Source organism: Patella vulgata, chromosome 9, assembly GCF_932274485.2.
Source record: "Patella vulgata chromosome 9, xgPatVulg1.2, whole genome shotgun sequence".
In the NCBI taxonomy this organism is placed as follows: Eukaryota; Metazoa; Mollusca; class Gastropoda; family Patellidae; genus Patella; species Patella vulgata.
This window is the reverse complement of record NC_065887.2, coordinates 19257562-19278275: the sequence shown is the minus strand read 5'-3', so window position 1 is coordinate 19278275 and position 20714 is coordinate 19257562. Positions and strand designations below refer to the sequence as shown.

General features: G+C 33.8%; 1 protein-coding gene across 1 annotated transcript in view; it reads right to left on the bottom strand.

Moving 5' to 3' along the window:
* Positions 1 to 444: 444 nt before the first annotated feature.
* The window catches only part of LOC126831874 (telomere-associated protein RIF1), a 34454-nt gene continuing 14184 nt past the window's right edge, over positions 445 to 20714 (bottom strand). The window contains exons 17-32 of the mRNA XM_050562524.2: positions 20272 to 20376; positions 19770 to 19919; positions 19212 to 19448; positions 18748 to 18936; positions 17849 to 18051; positions 15164 to 15278; positions 13860 to 14039; positions 13391 to 13470; positions 13104 to 13193; positions 12607 to 12679; positions 8830 to 12018; positions 4872 to 5003; positions 3551 to 3705; positions 2908 to 3095; positions 2394 to 2534; positions 445 to 2183 (exon numbers count right to left, since the gene is read on the bottom strand). Of these exons, the coding sequence (XP_050418481.2) occupies positions 1876 to 2183; positions 2394 to 2534; positions 2908 to 3095; positions 3551 to 3705; positions 4872 to 5003; positions 8830 to 12018; positions 12607 to 12679; positions 13104 to 13193; positions 13391 to 13470; positions 13860 to 14039; positions 15164 to 15278; positions 17849 to 18051; positions 18748 to 18936; positions 19212 to 19448; positions 19770 to 19919; positions 20272 to 20376 (5535 nt within the window). The 3' untranslated portion in view covers positions 445 to 1875. The remainder of the gene's footprint in view (positions 2184 to 2393; positions 2535 to 2907; positions 3096 to 3550; positions 3706 to 4871; positions 5004 to 8829; positions 12019 to 12606; positions 12680 to 13103; positions 13194 to 13390; positions 13471 to 13859; positions 14040 to 15163; positions 15279 to 17848; positions 18052 to 18747; positions 18937 to 19211; positions 19449 to 19769; positions 19920 to 20271; positions 20377 to 20714) is intronic.

Below are 20714 nucleotides of genomic sequence, written 5' to 3'. Positions count from 1 at the left end.
GGGTAACCACGCCAGAAAGTCTGGATGAACTTTCTTGGCCAGTGCAGGGATCGAACACCCAACCTCCAGACTAGCAAGCCAGCGTCTTGGCCACTGTGATTACAGACATATGACAACACGTCAACCTTATAAGCTGACAAGTCCTTTGAAAACTCATTTGTTGGCATAAAAAGATGGGACTAAGTTATACTCTTTACTTGCTGAGTTCAACTTGATAATGACTAAGTCATTAACTGGTGGTTTCGAATTCCAACTGTCAAGGGTTCTTTTACGTGCATACCTCGTTTGTTTTATCTTTGGACAATTAGATGAGCATCCTTAGCACCACTGCAAAGTGGAAATAACGCTTTTAAGTTTCTTGAAACCCAGCCTCCTGCTTATTGAGCCAGCATGCTTCCCATACTGACAAGAGATTGATCAATGCATGTAACAGAAACCAATAGTTCTTAACTTTATTAATGAGATACTACATACACATACAGATTAAAAATTGAAACAATTTTAAGTTACATTATTTTACAAAATTTTTTTTAAAAGCATAATTTGATTCTGGTCCCATACACCAATAAAAATTTTGATAAACACAGAAATATAAACAATAATTATTCTAATATAATAAAGATAGGTTGCCAACACACTTACAGCACAGCAATATCATAGGAGCAGTTCACAAATGTTGAATCATGAATTTTCAAGCAAACTAAGAGCCAGCACAAGCTTTTACAAAAAGAACAAGAGCCATAACTCACAGAAATTGTTAAATTTAATGAGCTGTTTCATGTCACTAATTTGAAAAATGTATATAACTCTAAACCGATTAGATTGGATTACTTTTTCGCCAGTATTTGAAAGATTCTTAAAGATGATTTTTTTGTCTCAATAATGTAAACAACATATTTAAGTGTTAAAAAGATCCGGTGACAGGACAGGCAATGGCATTATTCGACCCGATTTCAGAGTGGGCATATATATATATAAATACACAATGTAACAACTTGAAAATCTAACTACACCAGAATGTCTGGAAAGGACAATACAGTTATTTACAACAGCAAATATTGTAAAACTTTTATTTTTTTTGTCTTGTATAGCAGTATACTAAATTGAGATAATTAAAGATACATTATGGGAGATAAGATAAAGAGATGGCAGTTCTCGCTATAATAGTTAAAAACTAGATAGTGTAAAGGTAATTTGCTGAAAATTTCAGTCAAATTGATCCACTATGAGCAGAGAACGAAGCGCGTGAAATTTTCGCATAGTCTCGGTCATCATTACTAAAATCATTAATATAAACAGCATAGTCTCGATTATCCTCTGTTTTGATTTAATTATCAATGGCCGTTAAGCGGCATATAGGAATCTAATCCAGCCAACATCGAAGGCTAGCCTTGACATCAAGAGTTTATTATGGTCTGGATAAGTTAATTAATGTCTAATTGATAATTTAGATAACATTTCAGGCCTAAAGAAAGACTTGTAATAAGCAGATTTTACTCTTGCATAATGCATGTTTTAAGTTGTTGAGTTGAAAAGAAACTTAAAACATGGTTACAAATTATGATAATATATCAGACCAGCACTTTTTAGTAACAGCTAACCGGTTTAACAATGGAGATCTTTTAAAAATAATTATGGACAATTCTTGCATAAGTAGGTCAAAGCTTCTGTATCGATTTATATATAAATGTTTATAAATTTACATAGATATTTTTATTTTTTAATATTGATTTTCACCTACCACTACACAAGTATTACTCTATCAACACAACCAGTTTGGCAAGACATTTCTAGCTCACATGTATTAAAAACATCTGAAATCACGATAATCAAAAGAGGAAATATATGTACAATAGAATATGTTTCTAATTGTCTTTATTCCTGTGTATTATTTGGTGATTGACACTTGCTCTGAATAGCTGCAACAACTTTATTTGTAAAACTTGTTAAATGTTGATGTACTTGAAATAAAGTTCCAGTTCGAATATCATTTAAATTATCAAACACTCCCGACTGACCAATTTCTTTTACAATGTCCAATAGATTATCAGGTTCTAAGGCACTTAAATTAGGAATAGTAGCACTTGAATGGCTCTGATCTTCAATGTTAAGTTGTAAACTCTTCGTTGATTGGTCAGAATCAGAATTTTGACTCAACTTTAATGCATCATCTGCATCACAATCTAAGTAGAATAAAACAAAACATTATCAATTTATGTATTAAACATTTTGCTTAATTATTACAATACAAAGACACAGTTGACAAACTCTTTGTGGAACATGTCATGCCTCTTCTTTCCTAATTGACATTTCTGATCCATGATGTGAGATCTTGTATTTAATGGATAAAACAAATAATTCATTTTAGAGTTTAATAAAATATTCTGTATTACCTTCTACTTGGGGTGTAGCATCAGCAAGTTTTTGTAAAGCTTCATCAGCACTGGGTAGTTCTTCATCACATTCTTCATCTTCTACTACTGTGGGTAAACTGTATTTCATTGGCATATTTTCTTCTTCTATACATTCACCGTCTAACCAACACAAATAAAATTAAAAAAATAAAATGTAATAAAACAGAATTACGAATTAACCAAAGGCATTCAAGATACATTCAAGGTATTCAATATTATTGAACAATATTTTACAAACTAGTCATTTCATGTTGCAATGTTGAGACTTTTCTACAAATGTAGCAATTATTCCTCGAGCTGGAACATCGGTAAAGTTAATTTTCAGTAATTTTAATGAAATTTACTATAGTGCATGCACAAAAATCGCTAAATATTATTAATGGAGCTCTAATGAAACGTTACGTCGAACTATCTATCTTTTTACAGGCGAATGGTAAGATTGACTAATATTTAAAATAATTACAACACAAAAGACATTTAAAATGAAAATTACCTTTCTCCACGTTGACAGTATCCTTATTTTTCTTATATTCTAATGTTGCTAAAGCTTTCTGAAGAGTAGGTAATTTCGGTTGACGAATAGGTAAGTTATTTATTTCATATTCTGATAATCTACAGAGATCACCAACACTAATAATATTTTTAACATTGGAACGAATGAGCTGCACCAGTCCTCTTGACCTGCAAAACATTTTATTTCAAGTTAATCTAACATAACATTTTTATTTCGAAAGAAATCAAATATTGTCCTATTCCATGCCTTTTATAGTATGTAGTGAAGGTACAGCCATGTAACAATATTCATATTTCTAGTAATCTTAATCATCGGAATTACTACCTAAAGAACATTCATCAACTGTTAATTAAAAATAGAACAAGTGGTTTCCATGCAAGATACGCCCACATTTTGCAAGAGATGGACAGATAACAAGCTAAAAATGTGATTTGTCGTACAATCAGGGGCCATAATCCAAGTTACAGTTCGATACATGCCAATACTAAAAGGAACAGAGAACTCTGCAATATAAATCTATATTTAAAGTTTCGTTAAAATCGGATAAAAATTATAAACTGTAGAGTGTCTACAAACAAAATATAAATAGACATCCTGGTGGTACGAAGCTGTTTCTACGTACCATAAGGATGATGTTAATTGTGGTAAAATCTTTTCAACTGGTAAATCACAATCTATAAACTCGGGGAAAGCAGGTCCGTTCACATTGAGTACTGATTCATCCGTACATCTAAAGGGCTGTGATTGGCTGGCTTGAGATTCAGAGTCTTCTATCTCCTGTAAAATATAGAATGGCATGTTAATCCTAGTTTATTACTCCACTCATTAAGTAGCAAATCGAGAAGCGCCAATGGTAGACAATTTAACATTACCTTCAGCATTGAATCCATAGTTGAGTTAAATTCTGTTGTTGTAAACATACAGTTCTTGACTCAAATTGATTGGTTGATTTTGTTTGATCATATTCAAAACAAGGTTGAATACTAAGATTAAATATGTCGGCAGTACTGATGCAAAATGTTTTCCTCCATAAGTTCTGGTCGGTTTTAAATTTAATCTCAGTCATCAGGAAGATTATATATAAAGCATTATATATAAAGTGAGTACTGAATATAAACAAGCTAAATACAATAACATCAAAAGTGTTAATATATAAAACTAGAGGCAAAGAGAAAACAGAAACATGTTATGCAGCATAATACCCCTGCCATCAGCAAAATCAACCGTGTTAGCTCTAAACTCACACAAATTTAAAAAATATCAAGGAGAACTCTGTCCTGCTTCTGTTCACAAGATACAGTGGTTACACACCCACAAATGAGATGACAATTTACCTGCACATTAAATGTGGGCATTTAAAAACCATCACATTTTTCTTAATAGATTAACAATATGTTGTCCAGGTGAGAAACATACCTTTTCCATGCTACTTTTTTTCTTTCTGTAACTGGGTGAACCAACTAAATACTAACAAAACAAATGCAAAGCATAAATAGTTAATAAGCTCATAATTTCAAAAGAAATTTTGTTAATATTAGTTTGCAAATAGTAAACCTGAACAGCTAATCATTAAATAAATATAGCATCCTATAGAAGGTCCTAATGCCAGATTTTCAAAACTGTAATTAGTTTAGATCTTAGATGGCAACACAGGCCTTATTAGGCCATATCCAGTAGCTACACCTGGATGGATTCTTGGAATGGTTTCTATTGGAAACTATAACTCAAAAGGCCCTTTGTGCCTTAACTAAGGAAATGGAGGCAGTAAAACTTAATCATTCTTCTATCTCCAAACTACGCTGTGATTTCACCCTATGTGGAAACAGATGTTTAACTTAAGCCACAAGTTTGAAATATAGGTACACATAAAAGAAATATAATAAACCAATGCATAAAAAGATGTTAAAATATTCCACAATTAGTTTTATTTCTGGTTAACTTACCTTATTACCAGTACATGTTAATTGTGTAAAACTGTTTGTAATCAATGGTGATGGAGGTATGTTGTTTATTTCTTGATATTTCACTGGACTCTTTCCTTCCACTATAGGTGTAGCAAATGATACTCTTCTTTGCTGAAATATTTATATAAAAACCTTAAATATTTACAAAGAAAACTTTAAAATACATGTACATAAGCAAATGTTTTCAAAGGAGTTTTGCGGTTATGGAATTGTATACACAAGATATAGCTACATGTAATTCACACTTTCTTCACTATAAATTTAATCTGATTAAAATACAGATCTATATTTCGTTTCGTTTTTTTTTTTTTATACTTTTGATGGCCTCTACTGCATAAAGATCTGACTAGTTGTAGTGGGAGGTTGCTTCAGGGATCATATGAGCGGCTTTTGACACTATGACGTCATACATTTGATTAACCGATCAACGTTGATGTTTCTAGTAGGATACCCACAGTTCCGTGCATTGCATGCCAAGAACTCACTGCAACGTTTCATTGGCTACTCCCTCACATCAAACAGAATGCAGGTCAGGCCTCGAAATGTTTAAAAAGAGCTACCTGTCGCAAGAATACTTCGCCGTTGAGTTGTAGAATTCAGTTTTAAAATAACCGTAATAAATTGAATATCAAAACACAAATCACACCTGTGCATGGCACCGTATTTACATGTACCGCGTGCAAAGGACAGATAACGCCACCTGGAATTCCCTTCTCACATATCTGGACTATATTTACGCTACAAATTATATTTATATATGAAATATTTTTCCGACCTGATTTTTTGATTTTGTCAAATTGTCTTATAAATTATTCATAACCTATATTTATGGAAATTGTTTAAAACTTTTTAAATGATTAAATACACCAAGCAACGAGCCGTGTGCATTTCCATTCCAACCACTACTATATTTACTGTGGTGTCATTACGGTAGAATTATTTCAGGTGACTTGGGGGTGCGTTTTAATTTATTTAGATATAATACTCCATAATGCTATAAACTAGTGTCAAGCAGATGAAAACAAGCGTAGATGGTGTGAAATTCATTGATATAAAATTGTCTACTTCCAAACTGTGTGAGTAACTGTAGCCTATGACAGAGCGAAATGTAAACAGTGCAAATGGCGGCTTTTCGCGGTATTTTCGTGCTTAATTCTTGCATTTAGAAACTAATAATTAAATGTACGTGACGTGGGCGTGAGTATTGTGGTCAATTTACTGAACATCAAGTAAAATTTAGTCCGCGACAGGTAGTTTTATTTGCTACCTGTCAGACGAAAAAATCGCCTGTCGGCGACAAGTAGACAGGCGAACATTTTGAGCCATGACGCAGGTTATATAACAACTCTTCCAGATCCTAGTGTAGTAACACAAGTAAAACGAAATTTTGAACTATAAAAAAAAAAAAAAAAACAACCCCAAATCGGATCTGTGTTTTAATGAGATTGCTATAAATTCAAATCTATAATTTGGCACAGTGATTGGGCTACCTGATTACCTTTTTCATTTCTAGCAATCAAAAGCTTCAAAATATTTGGGAGACTAAATAATGGTCATAAATATAGTTTGATTTAGATCAGTTTTAAACAGTTACAATTTAGAATGTCTAAACTGCTTTCAATCGGGTCACAAATAAAATGGCCAATTTTATTGATACACTTATGTTTATTGATCTGTCGTGTCTGAAAATTTTACGTTTATAGCTGTCGATAGAAGTGAGCAACAAATAAAACTAAATTCATGAAACCGTAGGGATGGAAAAGCCGCAGAAAATGCGGAATTCACATTGTCAAATGGATTCGCGGAAAATCAAGGAATCGTCCGAAAAAGAAATGTCGGAGTGTGTCTATTTTTATCGCCCAATAAAATATCCCCTTAATATCATTGTTATAAGTCGTCTATCCAGTTTGTGGAAACACAATACGTAACCGTTACGATTTTTCGACATTTCTTCGCCAGTTTAGTCACAATCAGGGCTGTCGGTAATTTTTCACAGATGATTAGCAGCACTGCTAATCAAAAAGTCCAATTTTGCCAAATTTGATTAGCAAATTTAAAAATTGATTAGCACTATTAGCAGTTTTTCAGTTTCAAATTAACATAAAACACCTAAATAACAAGATTATTTTAATTTTAATTGATAGCAAATGATTAGATTTCATTCTTAAGATTTTTTTAGAATGTTAGCACTTCTACAGCTAGCTGTGAACATTTCTGAATGAATGTAGACTTTTGTTAGGCCTTATGTCTGAAGCCAATTCTTGGCAGTGGCTTCTTATTTCTTCGTTAGAAAACAATTTCGTCTGCTTTTTATCGTATGTTATTATTTTTGTTCAATCGGAAGCACGCAGTATTTTACGAATAATCTCGATTAACTAGACGCACGCGATATAAACAATAATAGTTTACGGGAATTCTTACTTTGATTTCTCACTTTACAATAAGTTTACACGTATTTATTTTTTATATTTTATTTACAATACGTGGGGGATACACTGAATTTATTTTTTTTCAAATTGAATACTGATATAATTACTCGAAATTGACATGTCTCGCAACGTGAGTGGTACTACTTGATTCGCTATTTCCAGTTTAATAGTCCCGATTCATAGAGTTATGTCCCTGTATTATATAGTATCATGAATTGAGTCTGGGTAGTTCGAGAAGAAAATGTCACACGGAGAATTCCGTTTTGTTTATAAAATTTATTTGATATTTTATACGCGTTGAAAGTGTTGAGAAATGTGGATAAATCTTTGTGTCAATATCCAAAATGACAGGCATATTATTGATTCGCAGTTACTGCGAATCAAAAACGTTAGATTTTAATTTTTGATTAGCAACGGACAAAATATGTATCGCAAATTGCGCTGCGATACTGGTTGTCGGCAGCCCTGGTCACAATCATCTACTATAAGTTCTAGTGCCCCCTATATTACATGGAGTTACATCCCGCTGATTTGTTTTTAATTACAGGCGTTTTTTTGATAAAATAAAAATAATCTATTGATTTTCTTAACAAAATGGGATAGATATTATGGAATATTTAACAAAGGTAGGCACTAGTATTGATGCGGGTACTAAATGATGAATTTATAACGGAGATTTGAAGCAGGGAATTTTCGATCGACGACAGCGATCTTTGTAGTAGTTGTAAGTCTGTCAAATTTACCGATATCGGTGATGTATCATCAATCATCGATGCATTGCAAGTATCGATGTTAGCTCCCGATGCATCGACGTGTAAAATATTATTTGATTGATATCAGCACTGACGAGTTAATGGCTGTTACGTCAACAAGTGACATGGTTGTGAATATTGAATGTTCGAAAGACAAATCAACACAGAAATTATTCTGATAGGCCTACTACGTTTTTTACCGGTTAATAACATGTCGAGAATACACACACAGTAATGAGCAGACATTAATTTCATTAAAATTTTTATGACAATAATTTTGAAATAGTGTGACTGAAATCATGCTTTGCATAATACTGTACAATTCAACAGATAGATTTTACTTCAATCACAGTTTTCCAAAATTGTAGTCAATGGATATTCACACACTGCTAATCAAAACTGGACATTGCTAATCAATTTGCCTGAATTTAGCCTATCTAACTTGATTAGCAGTTCTGCTAATCAAGTTCGAAAAGTTATTGAGACCCCTGGTGAAGGATCATACTGAATAAAAGAAACATTGATCGGCCATAATGGATTCAGTGATAGACCTACTCCCATGTGTTTCTGCTGTGAAATGGAAAAAAATGGAATTGACTAAAATCTGAAATGAAATTTGCCCATATCTGAAGTGTAAAATCATCATCCCTAAAACCGGTTCAATTTAATCTTTCAAAACAAAAAATTTAATTAACCGAATTCAATGCTGTACTTTACCCAACGTAAATCAAAAAGATTTAGCTCTTTTAAACCTACCTTAGCTGGAGGTGAAGGGGAGTTAGACTGTATATCAGTTACACTTAATCTTCTCTTTAATATACTTGTACTTGGTGAAGCTGTTATAGATGAAAACGATCGACTTGGACTTAAACTATTTGTTTTAAATATACTTGTTTTACTCTGATCATCACTCATATTACGCTGTTGTAATATACTTCGTCTAACGATATTAAAACCTCTCGATTTAAATCCCAAACGATTCAATCCGATCACTTTCGAATCAGAATTAACTAATCCAGATAAGGATCTTTTCTTGGATCCTTTGAATTTTTTGGGTGTTTCTTCTTGCGGAATGGGTGAGAGCATTCCTGCCTTTTCTTTTGCATCTCGACTAACCTTTTCTCCATCTACAGAATTTTTTAATACTGGCTCAATCGAATCTATTTCAGTCTTTGACACTTTAATAATTTGTTCATCAGTGCTGGTAATGTCTGCACTTTTGTCTTTTGATTCAGTTTCGATCAATTTAGCATTGTCAATTTTGATATTATTGTCAATTTTGATATTATCAGACTTATTTAGGAGTTCATCACTTTTGTCCGAGTCCCCCATAACCGTCATTTTATCAAATATTTTGTCTTGTTTAGAATCATTGCTAGTTTGATTAATATTGCTACTTATAAGTTCTCCAAAAACATCATTAACTTGATTATCACTAATACTATCATCCTGTTTCTGAGAATCAGTCTTAGAAATACTGGCTTTTCCATTCTTCTCCAACATTTCACTTTCTGTTTCTGAAATTTCCTTTTCAGCTTCATTGCCAGCATCACTTTCTGAAACTGATCGATTTTTTTTTGCTCTTTTGCGAACCCTTTTTGCAACCGGTGACAATTTAGCTAAAGTTATTTTCTTTCCATCACGCAACGTACGAGTTTGTATCACAAGCCCCGAGGACCTTAAACGATTTGTTTTCGGGGAACAAGTTTTTCTATTCTTTCTTTTACTAGCTGATCGAGTCGACCTGTTAGGAAAATCTTTGGATGTGGATGCTGAAAATGTCATGGATTCCTGAGATGATGTCTTTGAATCTTCAGTCAATTGACTACAAGATATTTCAGCGTCAACAAGCAAATCATTGTCTTTTTCACCTAAATTTTCACATGGAACAACAGGGAGGTCTTTTCTGAGATCTGAATTGTTATTTGAATTTGTATCAGACATTTCTTTTTTTATTTCACGATCGGGCAAACAGACGTCTGTGTTTGCTTCAACTTCGTTTTTATCGACTGCCTTATTAACATCTGAATTTTCATCCAATTGTTTTCTTGATTTGTTTCCTTCTTCAGACAATTTTGCCGATCTACGCTTGGCTACAGCAAGTTTTTCCTTTGTAGTACTTTTTCTACGAATTTCTTTACACGTTGTTTTACCTTCAGGAGTTTGTTCAGCTGCCTCCATTGACTCTGATATTAAATCTTCAGTGAAATCATCTTTACGAGAATCAGAAACCACATTAGATGAATCTTGTTCTTCTTCCAATTTCTTTAAATCAGGATTTTCTATATTTACTGTCACCTTTAATTTTTCTTCTTCTTGAGAGGATATTTCAGTAGTTTTCTCATTTTTTGATTGACTTTTGTTTTCATTTTTTTCTTCAGAAATGCTTTTTAGAGTCGAACGGTCTGCATCTTCCTCGGCTGAACAACAGTCACAATTTGAATGACGTCTTTTTTTGTGACGTCTAGGTGTGCGACGAGGAGTAACTGGCAATGGAGATTTCTTTGGTGTTGCCTGTTTCCGCTTCTTTTTAGCATTATCTTCATTAAATGTGGAAATCTTTGTTGGATCATAGCTTCCATCACACTGACTGTTTTCACTTTCAGAGCCTTGAGAAGATTGTGGTGTTTGATCATCTTCATCTTTCTCTAGTACTGTGGTTTCCTGGGAAATAGTATCTTTTAATGTATTAGATGTAGTGGGATCATATTTCATGTTATCATCTGCACTTACCACTTCAGCCATATCAACATCATCAACAACTGAAGTGGGCTCTGTCCTGAGAATACTCTGACTTTGAGTTGTTGCTGAAAATATGGAGTCTTCTGTTTCTGTGGATGGACAATCATTAAGCAGTTCTTTCTGTTCAGCAGTCAAAATTCCAGAAATACCTCGTACTGAATCGTCGGTGGAGGGAATTCCTTGACTGCTCTCTTGCGACAAAGTTCTTTCCTGACTGAAAAATCCTAATGATTGTGATTTTGATGCGGTTTCAAAACCTTGTGAACTATTGACCTTATTCTCAGAGAAAGCAAACATTTCAGAGTTCTGCATTTTTTCATCCATAGAACATTCAAAAGCATTTTCCTGCGAGTATTTCTTAATATCACTATCTGTTAATTTATGAACTTTTACAACAGCACTAAGCTCTGGTGAATCGGGCACTATTTCTGGACTCTCAGCAACCATGCTTGGTTTATTCCCATCAAACAAAATGCGATTAGGCGTTACACTACTAGCAGAGTCACTCTTTGCAGAGCCATTCTTAAATTTGGTGGGAGACTGTGTGTCTTCGACTAACACTTGAGATGAAACACTATCGTTACCTTTTAAATCATCACCAGTTGTGAGACTTTTTGATGGAGACTTGACCACCCATTTATCAAGACTAAAATTATAAGAAGCACTGATTGATTTTCTTTTGGGTGATCTGGAAGAGCTTCGAATTTCTTGACTGTTGCTTTTTCGTTTTGGAGAGGGTATACGTGAACGTTGAGGAGATTGACTGAAGGATCGTATTTGTGAGAAGACGGTTTGTGGTGAATTGTTGATCGATTGTGGATCGGAATCCTGAGAATTACACTTCACTAAAACAGATTCACTAGAATCAATTGTGTCCATTTTATTTTCTTTGTTTTCCAGTGATGAAGAACTACTTTTGTTGCTAACCGATTCAAATGTTTGATCCATAATTCCCACAGCACCTTCTAAATTTTGTTTAAGACTAGCACTAGATGATGAAGATAATGAGTCAGACTTGACACTGATATCTGTATTGTTTTTAGCCACAGAGCTAGACCCTAGGGTCTTATCTTGAGCTTTTTCATCATCTGCATCCCAGGAAAAGCGCACAGATCGTCTTCGAGTTTTGACAGGCTGTTTAAAGGTAATTTCAGGTTCTGGTTCAGAGTCCTCATTTTGTGCAGGAGATTGCTCAGACATTTCCTGAAATTATACAACAAAAACTTCCATTAAACTGTCAATTCTAATCTAACGATAGTTCATGTAATCAGCAATTTTAGAAGAGTTGCAATATATGATAAGGGTTGTTTCTATAGCATGGGGATACATTACAGCAAATTCATCTTTCGCAGTAAGAGACTTTACAACATGCAGGGGGAGCAAACTTGGGGACACTAAACTATAGTTCTATTTTTTTGTGACTCAAATTCTCTTTGTAGTGTATTTTAATCTAAATTTTAATAAGGAACCATGGTGGCGAACTAATGCGCTGGCTAACCGGGAGACCCGGTTATCAGTCGACAAATTTTCCCAGGACTTTCAGAGTGGTATCCTTTTGTCAGTGTTGCAGGATGGAAAACTGAAGTCCTGTGCACACGTTAGCGTATAAGAACTTAACAATTGGAATTTGAAATAAAAGAGTAGACTCTAGGGCCGCCGTCCCAGCAAAATTTTACTCATTGCCTAATGCAGAAAAGTAGGATGTTCAATCCTGTATCATTTTGTATCTGTTCTTTATGACTGGCATATAACTTTTTCATCTGTATATTTAAATGCAAAGATAACACTAACCTTTGATTGACTAGATTCTGATTGGCTGGAAGGTATAACTATAACTTCACTGTCTGTTGAAGACACAACCAAACTGAAATATACATTATCTTATCACTATGAAATTAAGTTAGTCAATAATAAGCTGTCTAATTATCACATGAATTTCAGGCAGACAGATCTCTTTGAGTCCGCGGTCAAAATTATTTCTATTAGCAATGGCGTTAATCTCTATTAATTGTGGCCCTCAATTTCAGTTTTATCTCAACATCAGAATTTTGAAAAGACAGATTTGTAACTCCCAATTCAAATAGAGCATTTTATTTTCAACATAAATCAAAGCTGTTTTGTCTTTCATTTCGAAGTATATCATACATGGTGCCACTAAAAGCAGGAACAGCCTACATGAAATAGGCCATTAGATTGACTAGTAAACAATGGCTTGATACAGACATGTAGATTTATCAAATAAAACACTCCTTCCTGATATACCAAGGTACAATAAATAGATAACTCACTCTGGTTGTGTATCCTGTTGAAACTGTGACATCATAGATATATCTAGAGATTGTGATTGGTCTAAATTATTATACATAGCTGGTATTACACTGAATAAAAAAACAAATCAATATGCATCAATAAAATCTAATAGTTTTAAAAAACAAAACAACACTGGTTCTCATTCACAAATTCTGAAGGGAGAGTGAAGTTTTTATACTATCAAACAACATTCATGCACTATAGAAATTCATATTCATTACACAATACTTAATTCCTTGTTTAAATTTTGGTTATATTTAAGTACCTTTTCTGCTTCATGGATTCTCTTTGATGTTCTGTTAGAATTCTTGATTTTTTAGGGGATGACTTGATGACAACATAATCCTAAAAAAAGAAAAAGGAATAGAATATTAAACAATAGACATTAGTAGTTTTATACATTTTAAATCTTGATCACAGGAAGAGTAGCTGATGGAACTTTTATGATCACACTTTATCTCTGGATGACGACATTCATATAAAAAAAAAAACAACTTTTAAATATAACATTTTGAAATTATAATTTTATTTTGTTTAAAGAAACAATCCCAATAAATTTCAATTCCACAAATTAATCTGAACCCAAACTAATTGAATTAGTTCGCCAGTACTATCAGTAGTATAATGGTTACATTAGTTTGAAATGTCTGTCTTAGGTATTTTAGGTAATTTAGCAGGCAGGATCTACCGATAAAAGACCTATTCAAAGGTGCTATAGAATTTTTAAAACTTACATTATTGGTCAAACCGTCTATAGCCAATTTTTTCTTAGCACTTGTTACGTTCCTCAATTCTGTAACCGATAGCTTAGCTGGGGATTTTTTGACATTTGGTGAAACAGCTTTATTTAAGAAACTTCCATGAAATTTATGAGGTGATGGAAGACCTGGTAGATGGGGTTCTGGTGCATCCATCTGTAAAACATAATTTCAGAAAATAAAGACTTCCATAAATATTGTAGCATTTGGAAATCATATTTAATTCATCTCTGATTTTTGTATATTTTGAAATTTAGACCAAGATTATACTTGCTTTTCAGGCTGACCTTAAAAATATCTTTGTTTCGCCTAACGCGACCGACTAACTAAAACCACCCCCGACTTAAATTATTTTATTGCACTTTTCCACGATCTTTTTATTTTATTTTGTGTGTCAACCTGAAATATATCATGAGAGTTATTTCCCTATACTATGGCTATGGTTTGATTCATTATTGAAACTGGTTGATCAAGACGAAAGCGTCATAGGTGTCGCTTCTCAACAAAATGGTTGCAGACGAATACACGTCCATTCCCACGAAATAATTCTGCCTCTATGTCTGTGGTGCGTAGTTTTAAACATGACGACGATATTTTCAATATCCGTTTTCGAGAAAAATGAAAGCACAACGCGCACTATCGTTAAAAACGTGTTGAAGGAGATTCACACTTCAAGTTCGTGGCTAATCGTATGCGAGTCGGGCATCACGAAAAATCCCGATGTCATTGATTTGTTTGCCAATAAAGAAGACGAATGTTTCCACCCGGAAAATTATTAAGCTGTCAAATTAGCTCTTAAGTTTAATAAAAACTTTCAGTTCGTTACTTTTTACGTCAGACCCCAAATTCATTAAACAAAATTAATGAATCTGTAGTATACAGCTAATAAGTTTTCTGTATTGATTTCTCTGACTTTAAAAAAAAATCTGAAAAAAAAACCGACCTACCGACCCTTCTCCTCGATTGTGGGTCGGGTTTGGTGAAACAAAGATATTTTTAAGGTCAGCCTCATATGAAATTTCAAACCAAGAAATGACAAGAGTATCTTGGTCTATATCTTAGGTTATCCAACTTAACTCCAAAATGAAAATGCTTTCGTATCTTTGATAGGCTCCAATCACTCACCACTTTCATTATTGGACATTAATGATTTATATTAAACAAGCTTGTTTTTGCATTTTATATATTAAGTTAGAAAAAAAACCTCAAAAAACCCTGAGGCCTGTTGGCAGCCAAAATACCTTGAAAATATAATTAAGAATAATATAGAATATGTTTACCTGACTAAACTGTGATTGACTCGCAGGTGTATCATCTATTATAGTTGTTGTATCAATAGAAAGCCAACCAGGTAAAGATAGAGGTGTCTTCTCTTTTACTTTAGCTAACACAACCCTTGAATACAAAATATAACTGTTATAAATCATGTGGTAGATAACATACATGAAGTATAGTATACTTACTGTCTACTGGACTCGTTTAGGGGTCCCAGATGTTGTCCAGTGTTAAGGTTATAGTACTAGAGGATTAACACTAACACTTGGGATGTGTTCACATACAAACTTTATTTTCATATTAGTGAAATACTCCCTTGGACATCTTATAGATTTGATAATCAAGTCTGCAATAAGACTATTATCTTTTTGAACAATTAGGCTAACAAGTGAACTGTGCATGACAGTAGCTCCAGTTATCAATCTTTCAATCTGGTTAAAACACAGATCCTATTTCGTTTCGTTTTTATAGTTCAAAATTTCGTTTTACTTGTCTTTACTACACTTGGATCTTGAAGAGTTGTTATTTATTATGAATGGTGTCACGGATAAGCCAATCAAACGGTCTGTTACGGCGAGCTTTAGGCGTGTTTTGCACGGAACTGTGGGTAATCCACTAGTAACATCAATGCTGATTGGTTAATCAAATGTCTGACATCATAGGGTCATAAGTCGGTCTTTTGACCCCTGACGTGACCTACCGCTATAACTTGTTAGATCTACATGTAGTGTAGGCCATCGAAAGTATAAAAGATAGGTTGCCAGACAACGAAACATACGCCCACAGCAGTTAAATCGTCCGGGCAGTCAACAAGAGTTGTCGCAAATTTTTACTTTTTTCGGTAATGAAACATTTATAACACACTAAAATCTGATTAAGAGCAACAACTGAGAAAACCATTAGAATTTGTTTGGTTTTTATAAAGTTCTACCCCATGCTAACGTTTTGTATACAAAACTTTTAATATCATGGATTAAGCTGTTCCAAGTCATAAAAATTCATTGAAAATCAATATACTTGTTCCTCTCAAGATCTTAAACTCTGTGTATCAATCTGAAGTCAATCGGATGATAACATTAGCCTTTAGAGCGTCACAAGATTTTGCAAAGTGATCAAGGGCCATAACTTTGGCAGTAATTATTGGAAATCGTTGAAAATCAATAGGATTTTTCGTCTCATGATCCTAAACACTGTGTATAAATTTATGGTCAATCGGATATTAACTTTGGCCCCTAGAGCGTCCACAAGATTTTTCAAAGTGATTAAGGGCCATAACTCTGGCAGTAATTATCAAAAATCGGTGAAAATCAATAGGATTCTTCGTCTCATGACATTAAACACTGTATAAATTTAAAGTCAATCGAATATTAACTTTGGCCTTTAGAGCGTCCACAAGATTTTTCAAAGTGATCAAGGGCCATAACTCTGGCATTAATTATCGTAAATCACTGAAAATCAATAGGCTTCTTCGTCTCATAACCTTAAACACTGTGTATAAATTTAATGTCAATCGGATATTAACTTTGGCCTCTAGAGCGTCCACAAGATTTTTCGAAGTGATCAAGGGTCATAACTCTGGCAGTAATTATCGGAAATTGCTAAAAGTCAATAGGCTTCTTCGTCTCATGACCTTAAACACTGTGTATGAATTTAAAGTCAATTGGATATTAACTTTGGCCTCTAGAGCGTACACAAGATTTTTTTAAGTGATCAAGGGCCATAACTCTGGAAGTAATTATCGGAAATCGCTGAAAATCAATAGGCTTTTTCGTCTCATGACCTTAAACACTGTGTATAAATTTAAGATCAATCGGATATTAACTTTGGCCTCTAGAGCGTCCACAAGATTTTTCAAAGTGATCAAGGGCCATAACTCTGGCATTAATTATCGTAAATCACTGAAAATCAATAGGCTTCTTCGTCTCATAACCTTAAACACTGTGTATAAATTTAATGTCAATCGGATATTAACTTTGGCCTCTAGAGTGTCCACAAGATTTTTCGAAGTGATCAAGGGTCATAACTCTGGCAGTAATTATCGGAAATTGCTAAAAGTCAATAGGCTGCTTCGTCTCATGACCTTAAACCCTGTGTATGAATTTAAAGTCAATCGGATATTAACTTTGGCCTCTAGAGCGTCCACAAGATTTTTTTAAGTGATCAAGGGCCATAACTCTGGAAAAAATTATCGGAAATCGCTGAAAATCAATAGGCTTTTTCGTCTCATGACCTTAAACACTGTGTATAAATTTAAGATCAATCAGATATTAACTTTGGCCTCTAGAGCGTCCACAAGATTTTTTGAAGTGATCAAGGGCCATAACTCTGGCAGTAATTATTGGAAATCGCTGAAAATCAATAGGCTTCTTCATCTCATGATCTTAAACACTGTATAAATTTAAAGTCAATCGGATATTAACTTTAGCCTCTAGAGCGTCCACAATTGTTTGTGGATGCCGGACCGATGGACGGACGGGGGCGACGACAATATACGACCACATTTAAATGTGGGCGTATAAAAAATCAGATTTTAATCAGATTGTCTATCTTTTGGCCATTTCAAAATTACAAATGCTACGAACAGTAGTGTTTTAAGCCATAACAGAACACAATTCTTATTACCACTGTTGATTTTACTGACAGGTAACATGTCACAAATATTGCCAGTTATTATTTAAATTTCCACTTACTTCAGTTTATCTGGGTAGTTTAACATGGAAGATCGCCCGAACGTAGAATTCCATAATACTATTGTTTGGTTTTTAATTGGTCGACGGGGATGTGAGAATGTTGCTACCAGTAAGGGAGATAATATATGGAGAAAGTCGCTGTCATAAATACTATTATATCGACTCTGTAGACATGTAGATATATCTAACCATAACTTTTCCAACTGAAAAAAACAAAATGTCTTCATTACACCTGGATATTTAATTCAAGATACACTGATGAGTTGACTCAGTTGATGCTAGCCAAACTCTTACATGTGGGAATCAATGTGGGAACTAGTCACTACATAAGCTTTCTCTAGGACCCTGTTTGAATAGAAATGGACAACGCTATATCGACAAGAAGCTGATGACTGCTTGAAAGCAGTACTCATGTGAAGAACTGTGGTATTTCAAGAATTAGTATCTAGTCCTACAGAGGGAGAGAGAGAGAGAGAGAAAGGAGGTTTAAGGTCCACTTAACACATATAAGGTCATTTTGGGTCTAACATATGGTTCAAATTTATTTCAATAATTCGCTTGCGCGTAGGTCTTTAGCAGTGAGAGGAAACCAGAGGACCCGGATAAAACACACAAGTTGGACAGGCGATCCACCTCCAGTCCTAGAGTATGGAGAGCTATTCACAGACATAGCAGTTGGAGACATCCAGAAATGAATGGGGTTTAACAAATGAAGATTGGTATACGCCATGCAAAGTGCTAAGATGAAATTTTTTCCAGACAACAGCGCTACAGTCTACTGTTGTTTCAAATTCTAACTGTCGAGGGTTATAATGCTAAACATCAATTTCATCAATATGACAAATTTTTACCTCATCTGCATTCACAATCAACAAATCAATATTAAATTATGAACATACCTTTTGATAGAAAGACGGTGTATACAGTTTATTCCCATTTCTATTTGATGAATACAAAAAGAGTCTGGATAATGGTTCTGCTATTTTCTCAAACATATTGGATATTATGGAAGAACTGGATACATGAGTAACAAGTGTGGAGACAATATCTACCAGTCCATTAACAGCCACATTTATAGATGGAGATTTCTGTTAGAAAGAACAATACAATCGTCCTCATTAAATATTCATAATCTGAACATGTGGACAAAAAGATACCACTTGAAATGGTTTAAAAGGAATGAAATAAGACTGTCAATATTTGGTCAATTTAAGACTAAAATATGATAGTTTTCATTTCTGTGGTTACGAGTGCAATGTGTGGAAAAATGTTGCCCCCGAAAATAATGTTCCCACTTCCTTAAATTCCAACCACCATGAGGTCTTTTAGATTCACTACCAAAATATAACACAGGATCTCTTACCTTGTTGGTGCTATATCCATTATCTGAGATATCAACTGAGTGAGTGAGTAAATCAGTCAATAAAGAAATGAATGAATGAAGATTTTCTAGAGGTTTCTGTTTATGTTTTAGCCATCTTTTGCCTGGACTGAAGGCACCACCGATGTTAAATGTTGAAGAAGCAGAGAGAGATGAGAAGTTTACACTATCCACAACAACTTGCAGAATTTGTACTAAAAAATCTATTGTACTGATTTCCTGTAACAATAAGAAGACAAACCAGTCATTTAATTCCTTTTTCATTTATGCAGTCTTAAAACTTGTGAAACAAATGATGAAAGAAATATTAAGTTCAATTTCTCTTTATCACAATACTCGGCTCATTTCACCTACTACCTACTACCAAAAGACCTTTATGTGCAGCATAAAATTCATTCATATTTTTTTCATATCCTAACGAGAAAGTATTGCTATATATATACGATCACAGGTATTATTTACAAAACGGATTATGGGTTTCAGTCAAGATGTCAGGATTCTAACCTGGGAGATTAATGTTCATGTTTAATTGACACTTACCTTTAATTCATCATCTGTAAGACTATTTATTATTTTAGACATAAAATCTTCACACACAACATTATCTCGAGCTGTTGTTACTAAAGCTGATTCACGTACAAAACATTTATATAAATCTGACCAAGTCTTCAACAATGACTTACAAACAGGCTAAAAAATATATACAACATACAACAATCTTTGTTTAATTGAAATGGGCTTTAACATCCTAATTTCCTGCATTTACCAATGCTAACCAAAACAGACATACGACAAGAGAGAAAATTTTCCTGGTTAGCATTATTTCATCAAACTCGTCATCAAATTCTATCTGTCATGGGATCTTTCATGTACATGCTAACCTGTACAAGACAGTCTCGTGTTTTTTTTTATGCCATTTGATTGACTAGAAACTGTTCCCTGCCAAACCCTTCATCCTGCACCACTGACAAAGGGAAACCACTCTGGAAACTCCTGAGAAACTTTCTGGGTCAACTGGTAATAATAAAGATAATAAACTAACCTGTGATACAAGAGAACCTATTCTATGTTTAACTGGTAATAATAAAGCTGTATATATACAGGTAAAATCATACTCTAACGAATCACCTTGATTAATCTCACTTGTCTGAAATATATCAATAAAGTTTACCAATACCATGTCATGTGACAAAAGACTAGTACAGATCTCTAATTTTTGAAATCAGATCTGATCAATAGTCAGTTTGTAGTGACTACTTCCAGTGTCATTCATCTTGCCATGTGCTTGTCGCTTTCATCATTGTACACTAGTCATGCGTGAGATAAATGATATACTTGTGCCAAGACATTATCAGTTTATGACAGACCCATACCTTCCTTTCCCATATAGCTTAAAATGAAAATAGATCTTTTCAAGCAAGAATAATTAGGCATCAATAATCAGTCTTTATTCATATAAATTATTAAATGTACACATTAACTTAT